Raw genomic sequence first — 18,268 nt, forward strand, 5'->3', positions numbered from 1 at the left:
TGTTTGACCTGTGTTCTGAAAGGTGAGGGCGGGGGGATAAACCCAGAGTGGTTATTCTGAGTTCTTTATTTAGTGCAAAGGTGGTTTCTTATCAGCATATGTTTCAAAAGGGTAAGCCGTCGTCTAGGGACTGTGTTTTCTATTTGGAGTTTGCTTTTATCCTTTGGTGGTTATCTGCTTACCCCTGGCATCGACTGCATTTGGATGTTATTTGTGGCCATGTGAGTACAGCAGTGGCACTACCGGTTCCAGGTGATAAAAGGAGTTTGAACACAGAGAAGTCAGCTTTTAGTACAGGTGTCATGTTTTTATAGCTAATCTACATAAGTTTTTACCTACAAACAGACTAAATCACATACAGACATGAACTGTGTGCATTGGTGTTTATTTACGATCTGCCCTGTCCTAAGGATTTTAGGTGGCTATTATAGGCTTTGCTTCTGATGCAGCTTCACTGTTGATGCAAATCATCTGATAATTTTAAAAGGACAAATACAAAAAAATAAATATTGTAGTCGAACGTTTTCGTCAACTGGAAAATTCAGATTATAGCTACATTGGCCTGTAGCTAAATAGAATGGGATTGGTAAATACTGTTTAGCTGAGGTCTATCTTTTAGCAAAGTGTTCTCTTCTTACTTTTCCTCACAAAACTGAGGGAACCTATCACAGATAATCCTTTAATCTTTTTTTCCATATGGAGGAAATAATCATGGTTTGGGGTGGGGCGGGGGTGGGGGGGACGTCTACATTGCTTTGTTAACGGTGACTTAGTTGGTAATTCAAAATCTAATGATGGATGGATATCACCACCTAGTGGCCATATAGTATTTTGCATTTCAAAACTTCACATTCCCAGAACTCTGCTTAGGTCTCTGCAAGAATAATATTCTCTGTGAATTAAGTCCGTATAGCTTTGGGTTTTAAAATTCTAGTATGAATTGCATTATATCATGAACCAGAAAGTTAAATGTGAAATGAGATGATTTTTCAAATGCAGCGTAAAGCGAATACATGGAGTCACATGCTTAGTAAAATCCTAGCAACTGAGGTAAGCACTGGGACCAGTCTTTCCCGTATCTTCACTTTATACACAGTAATAGCAGTGGAAAGTTTTCCTTGGCTGGTTCCCTTGGCATGTGAACCTAGAGGACATTTTTGGTTTTCTTATGAAAATTTTTTTACAGTGAATTAAATCAGCAGTGTTTGGGGGAATAGAGAGTAGGTAGAAAGCAGAGACTGGACTGTTCGTGGAAAAAAACTCCAAATTATAGCTTGAAGCCTTAAATTCTCCCAACAATTACCATAATATATTATGTCAGAGCATGGCTTTACTGGACAAATGTCAAGAGCGGTTTTTATCAATGGAATGTGTGCGGTTAATTGTTTAAACATACTCGGCAACACTCATAATAGTTCTAAAACATAAAGCCTTTAATTGGCCATTTAAGATCATCTAAATTACAGTGAATTTTAAGAATAAAAGGTGACTCAATCTAAGCTGAAAAACTATAGGTAAATACTTGGGTAGGTACAAGGTCGATGATAGAGTAGGCCCCTGCAGATGCAGGTTCAAGATTTGTCGTTTCAAATATACATGAGAGACCCTGAAGATCCACAAATATGAACTATTTCGTACTTTTTGCTCAGGCACAAATTTGGACTGTACCCAATGGCTGGCTAGTATGTAAAAATCGTTCAATTAGCTGGCAAGTTTGTCCAATGGACAGCTCAGTTTTCCCATCTCTAGGGGTCTGTTGATGTTTATTCGACTAACTATTTAACCATTTTGGACCTTCTCTATTGTATTTATGGTGGGGACCTCTCTGCTACACAGGTCTGTGTGAACAAGGGCATTCCCAAAGGTCTAGCCTAGATATATCCTTCCCTGTTGCCAAGAAATACTGTATTGGTAGGGGTGTGTGTACGTGTGTGTGATGGTAGTAAATCTCAAATTTGTGTCCCACAAAAAGATGAACTTAAATTTTATCTAGTGTGTGAAAATTCCATTTTCTTTTTATTAGAGAGGAAAAGAAACCAAGAGATTCTAAACAGAGTGTCTAACTGTTTAGAACTAGTTAGTGCCCATCGATTATCCTTTATAGCTATTTGACCAAATTAAATCGTAAAATCTCAATGAAAAGAATTTGAAATGGGTCAAATATTATGGAGAAGGGCTAGTTATCAACTAAGTTTTGATAAGTCCAGTTGCTTTGAAAACTTCTTAGTTTTAAATTCTGATAAAAGGGATTTAAAAACAAAACTCTTTCATGTTCCGGGAATTCTTTCTCTACTAGAGGTTGAAGCATGACCTTATTATCTTCAGGGTTTTGAATTTTGAATTGACATTATCTTCTAAAGAAAAAAAAAATCTTGATGTGGAAAAGCAAATAGTATTTTGGAATGTTGCATGAAGGGTAAGTCATTCTACGGTTCAAGAGCTTTCCATGATCCAGCCTTTTCTTTTCACCATCCAGCTGCTTGCATATTTCCTCATAAATCGATTTGCTTATATATGTATCATATAAAGGACCAGCTGGGACGTGACTGTCACAGCAGTTAACTGACTAATACTGGATGGTCTCGTTTCCTTTCTTGAACTGAAAGCAGTGCTCAGAGCTGAACCAAGCAAACTCCTTTTGTAAAGCAAAGCAAAGTACCTGATTTATTTTTAAATCTTGTGTATTTCCGAAATAATGCTTTTTTAAAAACCAAAGTATAGTTGATTTACAATGTTGTGTTACTTTCAAGCGTACAGCAAAATAACTCAGTTATATGTGTGTGTGTGTGTGTGTGTATTCTTTTTCAGATTCTTTTCCATTATAGGTTATTACAAGGTAGTGAACATAGTACCCTGTGCTATACAGTAGGTCCTTGCTCTTTATTTTATATACAGTAGTGTATTTCTCTTAATCCCAAACTCCTAATTTATCCCTCCCCGCCCTTTCCCCTTTGGTAACCATAAGTTTCTTTTCTATGTCTGCGAGTCTATGAAATAACACTTCTTTCACCTTAGAAAAAAGACAGTGATCCACCTCTAGTTCAATTACATTAGAGTTTTATCTTCCATTTGTTTTGTACATGCTTGTGATACTAGTTATCTGCTGAGATTCAGGGCCATGGATCATGGTGGTGTGTATTTTAAAGATAAAAGATCATCTGGTATCTCTGAATGACAGTTGGGACTCCTAGATACTATATAATCAGAGTCTCCTTGAAAGGATGTAAACCCTGTCTGACTTTAGTAGATTGCTGGTAACTTTCAAAAGCAGAGACCCTACCCCCATCCCCAAACACAACACATACCTTTTCCCTCCCCGTATGTTGATTGAATTAAGTTGGAGACTTTGCAAAGAGCTGGGAAGGAGAGACTAACTCTTCCGCCATTCTGCTTGAGACACCTAAGTCAAGTTTGTCTTAGATCTGTGGAACTGAGGTCACTCTCCGAGAGTGGGGAATATTGGCAGGCAGGGGAGTCCCGTGTGCTCCAGAAGACCTGCAGGATAATTCTCCGCTTTTATGTTAATATAAGACAGAAGTAAATTTTTGACAATAAAATACAGATTATTTGGAATAAAATAATCTAAGCATTTGTAAAGTTTGATAGATTGTAATGAATAACTTCAGTCTGCTCCGACTTTGTCCTCTCAGTATTAGGATTGGTTCAAAATGAATTCTCTGGTTTGTGGAGACAATTTTCATTCAGGAGAATGGTACTTAGCTGTTAGATTTTGGCCAGGTTTTTAAAAATCATTTTATGCTTTTGGCAGCTAACTTGCTTGAACCTGATTGGGGGGAAAGGAAAGAGAAAACAATAATTGAAAAGTTAATAAATCCAGTTTAGTTGAAATGGTTGTCTTTTGGGGCACTTTTTTTTTTTACACATACAGAGAGGTAATCATTTAATTGGAACACTACAAGTAACTTTTTCATATAGTGTACAGCATTAAGCAGTTCATACTAGGTATAAAAAATTACCTCTTAATAAAATGCATGTTTGTTAGAGAACATGTAGATGAGTTTACATCTGAGCTGGCTTTCCTTTACATCAACTATGTGACTTTTATGTCATAATTTTCTCTGCCATCAAAAGAGAACAAAAATGCACAGTAATCTAGGGGTTTCTTTTCAGACATGGGATTGATCTAATTCTGGTCTCTGGGGAAAACAACGAGAGTTCAAGGTCTGGAATGGAGAACATGAGTCTCTGAGACAAAAACAGGCTAAATCAGCATTTATTTTTGTCAACAGTGTTAAAATGAATTCTCCCCAAGCCATGCTGGCTTTTTGGAATAATTTTAGTTTGCCCATCCAGCCCTAGAAGAGGGTCGACCTGGGCTAGATCACCCAGGATGTTTGCTTATAATTCCAGCGAGGAGAAAAAAATCCAGATGGGAGCAGAGAATTTTTCTCTGCTCATTCCAAGAGTCTACATTTCTGTATGTATGAGACACCGTCTATGTGAGAGAGGCTCGATTACATTCTTATAGCTCAGAATTGATTTCCTGAGGAGAGCTCTCTTCCTAACATTTAGCTTTAGTGAAAAAAAATACATTATTGAACCTAAAATCAATGATTTATTTTTTCTACTCTTTTTCTCTGCAAGTGATATTAAATAAGGCTATAAGAATTCAGGAGGAAACAAAGAACGTTGTTCAGAAAACTGGAGTTTCCTTTGCTAAGTCAGTTTGGCAGTAACATGGAGCAAAATCAAAGCATCCTAGCCAAAATAAATCTGCACAATGGAGCAATCAGATATGAGGTAATAGTGTGACATGCCTGTGGGTATCAAACATTCTTGCAAAAACCACAGACTTAAAATTTGGTCCTGCACCATTAAGCCACAGTTCTGCCAAGCAACAACACAGATCACTGCTGCGAGCCAAATGCAATTCCCACCCAAAACAATTAAATCTTTTACCAGAGGTCTGAGCCTGGGAAGCTTAAGGCCTGAGAATTACTTTGGTGGCATGGAATCAGAATCTCATTTCAGTGTGAAAATGAGATGGTTATTGTTCAGATCAGGAGGAAATGTCAGCTGCAAAATACATGGCAGTCGAGGGACTTGGATGACTTGAAGTGATGTTTGTTGAGGTTAGATTTAAAAAGTGTTAGCTAAGAAATCGGTAAGTTCTTTCTGATTGCCGCATAGCTCATGTTATAATGTTCATTTTTACTGATTAGAAAAATAATTTATGCTCATTCAAGGGAAGTTGGAAAATCTGTAAGAATGTATAGAATAAAATATTACCTTAGTCTCATATCACTAGATATAAACTTTATAACATTTTACTGCATTTTCTTTGGGTCTTTTGCATACACACACACACACACAACTGCATCGAGAGTATGCGTAAAATTCGGATTATTGTACATTTTTAGGACTTTGCTTTTTATTTAACTTAACACTTCTTTTAGTATCTTCCATCTCCTTGTATAGTCCTCAAAGCCAAGATATTTGATGGTTATATAATGTCCCATTTGTCTGGCTATACCATGATTTATTGAATATGTATTTGCTCTATAGATTTTTCCCACTTACTGCTAGTGTAATATTTTAGATAAAATGTTGTTCATATCTCTGATTATTTTTTAGGATAGCATTTTAGAAGTAGAATTATGAAGTCCAAGGGTAGGAACTTTTTTTTTTTTTTTTTTTTTTGATGGTACGCGGGCCTCTCACTGTTGTGGCCTCTCCCGTTGCGGAGCACAGGCTCCGGACGCATAGGCTCAGCGGCCATGGCTCACGGGCGCAGCCGCTCCGCGGCATGTGGGATCCTCCCGGACCGGGGCAAAAACCCGTGTCCCCTGCATCGGCAGGCGGACTCTCAACCACTGCGCCACCACGGAAGCCCAAGGGTAGGAACTTTTTAAGGCTCTTGGTATGTATTGCCAACTGTTTTCCAGACCGGTTATTTACTTCTGCTGACTTTGTGATTGTCTTGCTTGCTGTTTGCCAGCAGCAAACAACATCTTCGATCAGGGGCAAGTATGGATAGGGAGGAGCGCAGCACACTCTGGGGTTCATTATTTCTAAATATGAAATTATTTATTAAACAACACCACTATGTGCCAGGCATAGCTCCTGGCACTGAGGATACAGGAGTAAACAAAAGAAGCCAAAATCCCTGTCCTCAATGAGCTCACACTCTACTAAGGAGAAAAAATATATTAAGTAAGTAAAATGCATAGGATATTAGAAGGTAATAAGTGTTATGAAGAAAAATAAAGCAAATAAGGGAGATGAATAGTGTGGTAAGGCCAAGGAAAGGGGAGCACTGCACAGTTTACACATGGTATTGGGATGCTGGAAAATTTTCCACCTTTGAGGACATTCACTGGTTTCCTGAAAGAGGTTAGTTAGATAGTAAACTAGAAAGTATTGAGCTCCAAAATCCAAATTAAGTATATGAGGAACTCTGGGCTCTTTCACCATAAAAAGTATTCAATTTAGATCTTTGTTAGTTTTAAGGAATTCTTATTCTTTATTAATTTAATTTTTAATTTTATCCTGCTTTAATTCATCTGTTAAAGACAGCTTAGTCATACAGCGGCAGCAGGCTGAATGTGACCTTTATATCTGCATTGTTACTCCATTTCCTTTTCTGTTATCTATTAAAGGAGGGTAGCCGAAAAAAAAAAAAAAGGCAAAAAATAAGACTTGGTGGGTGGAGGGTAAGAGATGGTAAGGAAAGGGAAATAAGCAAAGAAAAGGAAAATAAAGAAATAATTAGAAACCCAGGTCAGATCAAATGTCAGTTCCCAGTCGTAGGAAGACCTGCCAGACAGAGTGCTTTGGTGAGTACGGTCCTCTGAGCATCTTTCCCAGGGCCACCTAGGGGGTAGCTCAGTGGTACCATTCAGGCTACTAGAGTTGAATTTAAATCCATATAATTTCTGGATTTCCACCAGAGAAATAAAAACACCCTTAATTCTGTGTTTTGGAAAAAAAGTCTTAATTAAGCTTCCCTTGGTTCTTTGAAGTTTTATCACTTTTCAGAGACTCTTCTTTACATAGCAGAGGTCTCTTGTGTCCTATCTTAATTTTGGCATGATTGAGGTGTATTTCAAAGCAAAGCTAAGCAAAGAGATTGAAGGAAAAGTAGAAGGTCTCTTAATCCTCAGGTTTTCAAACTTAAGGTCTTCTTCTCACAAATTATTTTATCAAAGATCTAGGTTTTTACCATATTTTAAAGCTTTAAAAACCGCATTATTTTCTGAGAAGAAAGAAACATTAGAGCCATTCTCTAGTATATTTATTATACATTTTTAAAAGACATAAAGATAACCATGGTGCTTTTGGGAGTAACTAGCAGGACTGTTTTTTGGCGTGCTCTGAATTGGAAACAATTGCCTTAACTCATATACAGTTCTTTCTTCTCTGACTCTGTCTTTTTCAAATAAAATCTCTTAACTCACTGTTTCAACCACAGACTCATTTTTCCCCCCCTTGGTTCTTTTTTTTTTTTTTTATTTTTATTGGAGTATAGTTGATTTACAATGTTGTGTTAGTTTCAGGTGTACAGCAAAGTGAATAAGTTATACATACACATGTATCCACTCTTTTAGTTTCTTTTCCTATATAGGTCATTACAGAGTATTGAGTAGGGTTCCCTGTGCTATACAGTAGGTCCTTATTAGTTATCTATTTTACATATAGTAGTGTGTATATGTCAATCCCAACCTCCCAATTTATCCCTCCTCCCCCTTTCCCCCTTGGTGACCATAAGTTTGTTTTTACACACAGACTTATTTTAAATTTAATTCAAGGAAAGACTAATAGATCTGTAGGCCCAGAAGAAACAGTCACATTTGCCATTGTCACATAAATCTGAATACGTATTTCTTTCATATGAAGGAAATTTGTCTCCACCAGTCTGGTCAGCATTAGATGTGATTTAAACTTGACAGTAGGCAAAGCATATTGGGAAAGCGATACCCAAGTTGAGCCAGAGAGACAATGAACAAACATGTCCCATATCACATTCTAATTAAGAGACCGGAGGCTAGAAAGCTTCTCTCTTATTTATGGTCCAATATTATTTTCATTCCACTAAAGTTTGTTATTTTTGAATAGGCATAAGGACTATGTTTTTCATATAATTATTGGTTGATATGGAGGTCACATTTTAAGGCAACAAAAATTTGAATGTAAACCTAAAAGTCCTGGGTGTTTAACATTGCTAAGTTTCAAGTTATTCCCAGTCTTGCTGGATTACTGTAAGAGATAATGCATACCAAGTACCAGAAGAGGGCTTCATTCATTACTGGTGCTGAATAAAAGACATGTATTACTGTGATGGAAGGCAAAAGATATTTCTGGTTAAATCTCATTGCTCAAACTAGGGAATCAAAAGGTATCATCTAAAGATGTAGATATAAAGGTAACCAGTAGGAAAACATCAGGTCAATAAAATTCCTTTTAATTATCTGAACACACATTAAAGAAAAGCAAACATATATTTATAGTAAGACATTTTTAAAGCATTATCTTGTATATTAATATGCATAAATGTGATAAATGTTCCTATTAAAACAACTTCCAGATTAGATCATAAAGCAAAACACAACTGAATGGTGCACATAAGAATCATATCTAAAATAGAATTACTCAGAAAGGTTGAATATAAAATGATGGGCATAGGTATATCGGGTAAACAGAAAAATAAATATAGCAAATATATCAATTTAGCAAAGAATTTGGATGAAAACAATTACATTCAATAAGACAAAGGTACTTTATAGTGGTAAAAATATAAAAGAAGGAATGACCATTTTATTGCACTATAATCACCTCTACATAAAATTATATGTGCACATAAGGTTTGGAAGAAAACATGACAGATAGAGTGACGAGATTATGAATTTTTTTCTCTAGTTGTTCCACTTCCATTAATGCTGTTACAATTAATAATAATGACATGGTGAAAATTCTTAAATTGAGCATTGATTCCTTAGATATATATCTCATCGCCAAAGGAAAAAATATATATATTTGTTGAAGAGAGACTTTGAGATATATACATTTTCCACTCAGAGTGTAAAAATCTTTTTCTTTACCACCAGAATTATTTCAGCTAGATGGTTCAACAGAAATTGTTGAGTCCCTTCTAATTTAATCGTGCAGTAATGACACTGTCGCTTTTATAATATGCTTCTCTTTGACTGTCAATAGTTATCTTCTCCCTCCATTTTTACAGCAATATGAGAACTGGAGGCCCAATCAGCCAGATAGTTTCTTTTCTGCTGGAGAAGACTGTGTTGTAATTATATGGCATGAGAATGGCCAGTGGAATGATGTTCCCTGCAATTACCATCTCACCTATACCTGCAAGAAAGGAACAGGTAATGATTACTCCATTAATAATGTATACTTAATCTGCATTTCAATTATCAAGTAAATTCAGGAAGAATAAATGTCATTCTTTGTGGTCTTTTTTTTTTTTTTTTTTTTTTTGCGCGGTACGCGGGCCTCTCAGTGTTGTGGCCTCTCCCGTTGCGGAGCACAGGCTCCGGACGCGCAGGCTCAGCGGCCATGGCTCACGGGCCCAGCCGCTCCGCGGCATGTGGGATCCTCCCGGACCAGGGCACGAACCCGTGTCCCCTGCATCGGCAGGCGGACTCTCAACCACTGCGCCAACAGGGAAGCCCAAATGTCATTAAGACATAAGCTGGATGTCACATGTGGCATCTCTTATTGCTCTGGAATGGTTTACTTTTTCAATATAATTGAAAAGTTTGTTTTCAGTAATGTGTTCACCTTAGATTTCAAGTGCTTAAGATAACAATGTAGCATTTATGTAGAAAAACTACCTGGCAGTATTTTTAAGAAAAACAATTGCCAGCCCAAGGGCCTATAAACCTGTTTATTTTGATGAGGAGAGCATTAAAAAAAAAAAAAAAAAATTAGTTGTAGAATAAATAAATAAATAATTTAAAGAAACAAAAAAATTTTTAATTAGTTGTCGACAATAAAAAACTGGTATGTATCATAAAATAATGTGAAGTTTTTACTTAAAAAAAAAAGAACACCTGGTGCCCTCTGGCCCATGTTCACATTTATCAATGGTTTAAATACTGCAGCTGAAAACTACCACCCTCCCTTGGTAGGACTGTTGTCTCCAATTCATTGCAGTCCTCATTCAGACCTTTCCTCCTTTTTGGTTAAGTTCCTGGTCTTTATAGACATTTGAGTTTTTCACTCATTCCCTTAGAAGCTCCATCTGTACACATAAACCATAGAACAAAAATGCCATCCCTATATCTATTGTTGAAAACCTTCAAAATATGATACAATAAAAACATTTATAATATGTTTATAAGTTAATAATATAATGAGAATTGCTTAGTTGATATTAAACAGATAAAAGTAAGAAAGCTGATTTTTGAAAGTGTTTATCATTGACCAATATGTTTGAATTCTAAGGCACACTGTATAGACTTCTTCCTTTAAAAAATAGGAATTCCATAAAAATTTATAAACCTATTTGCAATTGATAATGGTGTTAGAACATGAGTATTTAATCTCTATACCCAGATTTTACCCACCTCAATTAAACATACAAAGTACAAATGCAAAATGCAAAATCCATTTGACTTATTTTTGAATATAAAAATAATAAAACTAAAAATACACTCTACAGATATTTTAGGAAAGACAAACACCACTAGAGAAATTCTATCAAAAGAAAGAGAACAGTAAGATACACAAAGCTGAGATGAAACTTAGCTGTTATCCATGACTACTATACTCTGCCATTCTCTTGTCTAAAGCAGAATTTATTCTGAATATCTTTCATGTGTGAGCAGCTTTCCTGACTATGTACGTTACTTCCACACTTACGCGATGGAACTTGTGAAAACAGCAAATCAAGTTATTTGCTCTTTTCCCTGTTTCTAGTGTAAGAAGTCTTTAAAGAACTGTTTGTCTTTATCCAAATGTCGTGTTTGCCCTCTTAGATCTCCAAATGTTCCCTGGAGTCATGCTTTCATTTTGTGATCCAAACATTCTTTTATTTCCCGTGTTGCTTTTTCCTATGCCAGGGTTTATTAGCAGCAGCACTATTAACGTTTTAGGCCAGACGGTTCTTACTTGTTGGGGCTGTCCTGTGCATTGCAGAATGTTTAGCATCATCTCTGCCCTCTATGCACTGAATGCCAGTAACATTCTCCTCCACTCCACGTCCTCCTTTGCTTTGTGACAACCATCCATGTCTCTAGCCATCACCAACTATCCCTGGGAAAGGAGGGAGAGGAGGAAAACTGCCCCAGGTTGAGAACCACTGCCTTATCTAAAGGTCTCACAACAGTAACATCATGGTAGACATTTACCAATGGGGAAAGATTTACAAAACATTAGGTCTACCTCATTAAAGGAGAAAAATAAAACAAAACAAAATGATTCATATATTTTATCTCCCTACTGTCTGATTTTTATTTGTGTAGACTTAATTCTTTGTTAATCAGTACTCTGGGGAATGTTACGAATTTTATAAATGTCTGAAGACTTTTATAAATGACACTTATTTTTCCTTTCAGATATTTTAGACATCTTTAAACATACAGACCTAGGTCGTTTTAATTAAATACTTGCAAAGGAGGATTATATTATATATAAAAGACTTTTTAAAAAAAAAAAAAACACCACCTCATTGCATACTATCTACACATCTTTGGGGCATCCTGCAGGTTCCTTCCAATCCCATCCATTTAATTCCCCAATCCAGCCATAGATAATGACTTAATTCCCTTTCTTTTCTCTTTAGAATTATCACATATGCTTGTATCTGTAAACAAATTGTTTAGTTTTGTACACTTTTGAACTTTAAGTAGAATCATACTGTTTGTATTTTGTGCATTGCTTTTTTTGTTCAGCATTATGTTTGTGAGATTTATCCATGTTGATGCATGTAGCTGTATTTCTTCATTTTGGCTGCTGTGTAGTATTACAGTATATGACTATATAACATCTTATTTATCAGTTCTCCTGCCAGTGGACATTTGGGTTACATTCAGTGTTTTCACTATTATAAACAATGTTTCTACGAATATTCTTGAACTTGTTTGTGGTAGATCTCTGCAAGTTTCCATAGGGTGTTTTTCCAGGAGTGAAGTGCAGAGTCATAGGATACAGGTACTATCAAATTCACTAGAAAATGCCAAATTATTTTCCAAAGTGGTTGTACCAATTGTCACTCCCACCAGCAATGTGTGAAAGGTTCCATTACTCCACATCTTCTCCAACATTTGATATTAACGGACTTTGAAATTTTTGCCAATCTGGTGGGTATAAAATGTTACCTCTTGTGATTTAATTTGCGTTGTCTTGGATACTTCTCCCTGGATATCTTTTCATATACTTTTATTTATAGCTCTTCTTTTGTAAGGTTTCTGTTCATGTCTATTGTGTATTTTTAAAACTTGATTGCTTCTCTTTTATATATTGATTTGTGAGAGTTTTTTTAAATGTCCTGGTTATTAATCCCTTGACAATTATATGTTGCAAATATCTACTCCCAGTTTGTAGCTTGTCTTTCCCCATGGCATTTTTTAATGAACAGAGTTCTTCATTTTGTTGAATTTTCCTTTATGGTTTAAACCTTTTTGTGTCTTAAGAAATCTTTACCTATCCTAAAGTCAGAAAGCCATCCTATGTTGTTTTTAAATGTTTTATAGTTTGTCTTTTACATTTATATATTTAAACCATCTAGAATTGATCTCCCATGGATTCTCTGAGGTAGGGAACCAAATACATATTTTTTTCCATATGAATACCCAATTGTCCAAGTGAAAAAACTACCTTCTCCCCACTGCTCTGCCATGTTGCTTCCGTCAAATATCAAGCATATATATGTGGATCTATTTCTGGTCTGTTTGCCTGTCCTTGCCAGTACCACACTCCCTGAATTATTTTAACTTTATAATAAGTCTTCATTTATAGTTTTGGAAGAAATCTGTATATTGCTTTCTTCTCAAATTTAAAGACAACTTTTAATTAGTCAGAATCAAGTATAATGATTTATCTAATTGATAATTTTTAACCTTCCGTATCACTTCCATCTCATTCTATCTGATACTCGCTAGTATCTGGACCCTAGTATAGACTTTCCATATTACAATAAAAGAAGTGTAGGTATCCAGATGCGGGTTTTCATTGAACTATATACATAGTGTAGATTATTAATTGAAAATGACATATTATTATAGAAATCTCAGTTTATCTTCTAGGAATTTGTAAAAATCAAATACATACACAAACGTTTCTGATTTCTTAGTTATAGATAGTAGGACTTTATAATCTATTTTTAGGTTATGTCTATCTGAATGACAATTTCTTATGTGAACAAAAATATATGCTTGGATTGTGTTTCATTAAAGACAGTTTTGTTTGCTATGGGTCAATACATTCTAAGCTGTTCTGTCAGGCAGAAGTAAATTAAAGGAACTAAATATTTAAGTTAAACCTACATTTGTCATTTCAAAAGAATATGGTTATAAACAGTCTTTTGAATATGTAAATAAATTTAATATTCGTGAACTTTTGACATCCAAACATCTTGGTACCAAGGTTTCTGGTAATCATCCTCCCACTGAAGATTTGCATTATTTCATGAGAGAATATGACATGCTTATCAGGTGGGCCTCATGATGGCATTCTTAAAGTAAACTATTGATAGGAAATGTCATTTAGGGAAATTATATTGAAGTTAAGTTATATTTTTATTAGAGATATATAGCAAAACACAATCACTTAATAAAAGTTAATTTTTAAAATATATCATTTAAAACAAGTACACTAATATTGAATAAAATTACAAATTAATACAAATTCAGTTGAACCAATTTTCCCAGCTTCTTGAATTTCAAAATTGTGAGGTTTCTTTTACTACTATTTCCTTTTTACTATTTCTACCATCACTAAGTTTGTTGATATACAGAATTTTTTATTGTGGGTTAAAAATGATGGTTATATATTCCACGATTTACCTTTACTTACCCTGCTTAAGAGTTGAAATTTATATTTATAAGGTAATTACGAAATTGAAGCATGAATACTATGTCCTGACTTGCTTCCTGTCTCTGTACAGAAGACAGAAAAGAGCAAATAAACATAATTGAACCTGGAGATATTTTATTTATACTGAAGGGTCCATATTTTATCCATATTTTGGACATATTTTGTCCACATTTTGAAGCTATGATGTTATTATAGATTGTAAGTTTTTTTCGGGGAAGTGACAATAATAGTTAATTATTACAAATCTTATTTGAAGTGAAGGTGGGTAATAAATAAAAACATCGGGATGGTGGTAAAGACAACATCAACAGGCCACATGGTGGCATGAGACAGGAAATTCCAAATTCCTTTTAATTTAGAATTTTTTTCGGAAAAGTAGCACCTCCAAATGGACAGGTGAATGTATGACCATATGCCCTATGGTTCTTTTTTAAAAAAAAAAAAAAAAAAGCACAATTCAAGGTACAGAATCTGAGATTCAAACTAGGCCCAGAAGCTTACTGTTTAGTTTTGTCTTGAAAATTTTCAATTTCTTAATCTAAATGACTGCTGAAGGTGCTTGATTGGGTATAATAAAGAAGGAAAGAGAAAAAAAAAGAGAAACTCATGCCAATAGAAATACTTAGATTATTTGGAAATAACCCAATTTACTTTTCTTTAGTTGCTTGCGGCCAGCCCCCTGTTGTAGAAAATGCCAAGACCTTTGGAAAGATGAAACCTCGTTATGAAATCAACTCCCTGATTAGATATCACTGCAAAGATGGTTTCATTCAACGCCACCTTCCAACCATCCGTTGCCTAGGAAATGGAAGATGGGCTATGCCTAAAATTACCTGCCTGAACCGTAAGTGGTCCTTTAGAAAGAATGGACAACCATGCTATAACAACTACTAGACACCCTCATTTTACGGCTACGGTATTGGTAGTTTAGGGTATGGAGCAAGTAATATTGTTGTGTTTTCTTTTCTTTCCTTCTTTCCTTCCATGTAGCATCTGCATACCAAAGGACTTATTCTAAGAAATACTTTAAAAATTCCTCATCAGCAAAGGACAATTCAATAAATACATCAAAACATGATCACCGTTGGAGCAGGAGGTGGCAAGAATCAAGGCGCTGATCCCTAAAATGGCGAACATGTGTTTTCATCATTTCAGCCAAAGTCCTAACTTCCTGTGCCTTTCCTATCACCTCGAGAAGTATTATCAGTTGGTTTGGATTTTTGGACCACCGTCCAGTCATTTTGGGTTGCTGTGCTCGAAAACATTTTAAATGAAAGTATTGGCATTCAAAAAGAAAGCAAACAAAAGGAAAGAAAATAAGGGCAGAATGTAACCATTTCCAGACTATCTAATTTCTTTAGTTTTCTATTTGCCTCCAGTGCAGACCATTTTATAATGTATACCAGCCTACTGTACTATTTAAAAAGCTCCATTTCAGCACCAATGGCAATGTAAATAAGATGATTTAATGTTGATTTTAATCCTGTATATAAAATAAAAAGTCACACTGAGTTCGGGCATATTTAATGATGATTATGGAGCCTTACAGGTCTTTAATCATTTGTTCGGCTGCTTTTGGTAGTTTGTTTAGGCTGGAAATGGTTTCCCTTGCCCTTTGTCAGCAAGATGGAGGATGGCTTTTCCTGGACAATTAACAAACACAAAGTTTTGTAGGTCACTGCACCATTTCAGCCCTAGGTACAACCGGCTTCCATGTGATGCTGAAACCTGGCTGGCTAATGGGATCCCAACGGAACTAGAGACTGCAATGTGGAACTCTTTTTTTGCTGCATTCCTTTTTCTTCACTTACAAGAAAGGCCTGAACGGAGGACTTTTCTATGACTAGGAGCATTTTTTAGGGGTCAAAGTGCTAATTATTAACTCAACTGGGTCTCCTTTTTAATGGCTTTTTATAACACTAACTTGCAAGATTACAGATCAACAACATTTCAAATGGATATAGACCTAGGGCTCTGGAGGGAGGGGGTTTGTTAAAACAACACACATTCAAAGAAAGAAATTTTGTATATATAACCATTTTAATCTTTTATAAAGTTTTGAATGTTCATGTATGAATGCTGCAGCTGTGAAGCATACATAAATAAATGAAGTAAGCCATACTGATTTAATTTATTGGATGTTATTTTACCCCAAACCTGAACATTGACATAGTATGTTAGTTATTTTTCAGTGTTAGCCTTTATACTTCCCTCACACAGTTTGGAACAATATAATCTAGGTACTCTGTCCCTGATGAAATAATGTGATGGATAGAATGCATCAAGTGTTTATTATAAAAAGAGTGGAAAAGTGTATAGCTTTCAGCAAATGACGTTTGCCCATTCTAAGCAAGGAGCATATATGTAGACATAGTGTGGGCGTTGCTTCCTGTTAGGTGGAGTGTATGTGTTAAAATTTCTCCCTATCTCTTCCCACTCTGTTTTCTCCCCTTAATTTGAATAAAATGACTGCTGAAGATGACTCTGAATCATTATCCACTTAATTTAATGTTTAAAGAAAACCCTGTAATGGGAAGAAAGCATTTAGGAGTCTTTCCCTAATTTTAGTTAGAATGATCTGGAGAAGACAACAAATAAAATGCAAATAGACGAAGAGCAGACCCAACATGGATTCTTTTTCACAGAACCTCTTTTGACTTAGAAGGAACCACAGTAGCCACAATCATACAGTCTTTAGGCAAGTTCCCTTGGTTGCCGCGTTAAATGTGATCCACCTTTGGGTGTTCTAGAGCACAGAACAACTCTGTGTCTACCTATTAGGTTTTAACTTTTCCTCTTTCATTACAATGCACATAATACGTTCCTGTATTTATATTATACCGTGTATAGTGTAAAATGTGAATGACTGTTTTTTTTTTTTTTTGTGAATGAAAATCTAAAACCTTTGTAACTTTTTATACCTGCTTTTGTTTCGCCAAAGAAACCTAAAATCCTTCTTTTACTATACTGTGACTGGTCTGGTTATTTACAACTTTAAACCCTAATGTGCACGAACATTTTTACATTCTAGATCTATCATGAAGTACAAGCTGCTGGCTTGGATGAAATGATTTTATGGCTAGCAGAGAGGTGATTATAAATGTCCCTGCAAAAATTGAGATAGTAATTCTGATAATGTTTACATATACATTCTGAGGCATTAATCTCAAACATGAAGGACACATGCAATAGGAAAAGTGATAGGTCACACTTACAGAATTCTTCCTATTAACCAGGCCAAGTGTTTTATGTATATCATCTCCCAACAAGCCTAAGAGAGAGGCTGTTAATGTCTGATTGATGAGGGATCAAGCATAGAGAATTCAAGTCATTTGTCCCAAGTTAGATAGCTTGTTTGTAGTAGATGCAGGTAATCTCCAGAACCTGCATAATACTCTCAATAAAAACATAAAATATTATGTTCTCAATTGTTATACATTTAGGAGGTTAATTTACTGGCTAGAAGATCATATTTTAAAGATCAGAAGATGTCAAAAACACCAAGTTCCTATCCATCCAGATATTCATCCATCACTTTATTTTCATTCATTCACTATTACTAAGTACTTACTATGTATTAGGCACTGTACTAGGCCCTGGAGATTCAGCAGTAAATGAGCTAGACAGGTCTCTGCCAATGTCAGATTTTTATACTGGATGCATCCCATGGGAGTTATTTTACAGCCCATTCTATTCAATATCTTTATTGATAATTTGGAAGAACAAATCCATTATATATTCTGCAGTTGTGTAGAAGATATCATAAAGGACAAAGGTGAGTGGAAAATTATTTTGAGGTTTCTTTCTTGGAATGTCAAAAATATATGGGAAGTTAGGCATGAATAGATACAGAAGAGATTCTTTTCCTTGCTTAGCTTGTCCTTTTAATGTGCAATCTGTCATATCTTTATACAGAACTTTAAATAGAAATTACCCAAGGGAGTATATAAGAATTTGTATTACTTGTGCATGTACACCCTTATTAGATGTTTATAAATCCATCAGATAAATTTTTACTGATCTAGGTGCAAATAATAGAGTCTATGGGATGTTCCATTACCCACAATGCTGGAACAGAGTGAGAAGTTTAAGGAGACTCAGCACTACTCAAAGTCAGCCAGAGGTGGTTTTCTATTCATTTCTAAAAGCTAGGTTGCATATCAGGGGAAGAAGAGGTGGTTTTATGGGGTAGCTGAAATGGAAAAGAGGTATGAGAGATTGTATCGGGAGGAATACATCATTTTAATGTGAT

General features: G+C 35.4%; 1 protein-coding gene across 3 annotated transcripts in view; it reads left to right on the plus strand.

Annotated features, from left to right (window-relative positions):
• VCAN (versican) overlaps positions 1-16,935 on the plus strand; it is a gene marked incomplete at its 5' end in the record, with an annotated part of 102,217 nt that extends 85,282 nt beyond the window's left edge. For all 3 annotated transcript variants that reach the window (XM_082650878.1, XM_082650877.1, XM_082650875.1), the window contains 3 exons: positions 9,200-9,344; positions 14,678-14,860; positions 15,007-16,935. In XM_082650878.1, the coding sequence (XP_082507004.1) occupies positions 9,200-9,344; positions 14,678-14,860; positions 15,007-15,134 (456 nt within the window). In that variant the 3' untranslated portion in view covers positions 15,135-16,935. The remainder of the gene's footprint in view (positions 1-9,199; positions 9,345-14,677; positions 14,861-15,006) is intronic.
• Positions 16,936-18,268: the final 1,333 nt, after the last annotated feature.

This window comes from Grampus griseus, assembly GCF_964374135.1.
Source record: "Grampus griseus genome assembly, chromosome: 3".
Taxonomy (NCBI): Eukaryota; Metazoa; Chordata; class Mammalia; order Artiodactyla; family Delphinidae; genus Grampus; species Grampus griseus.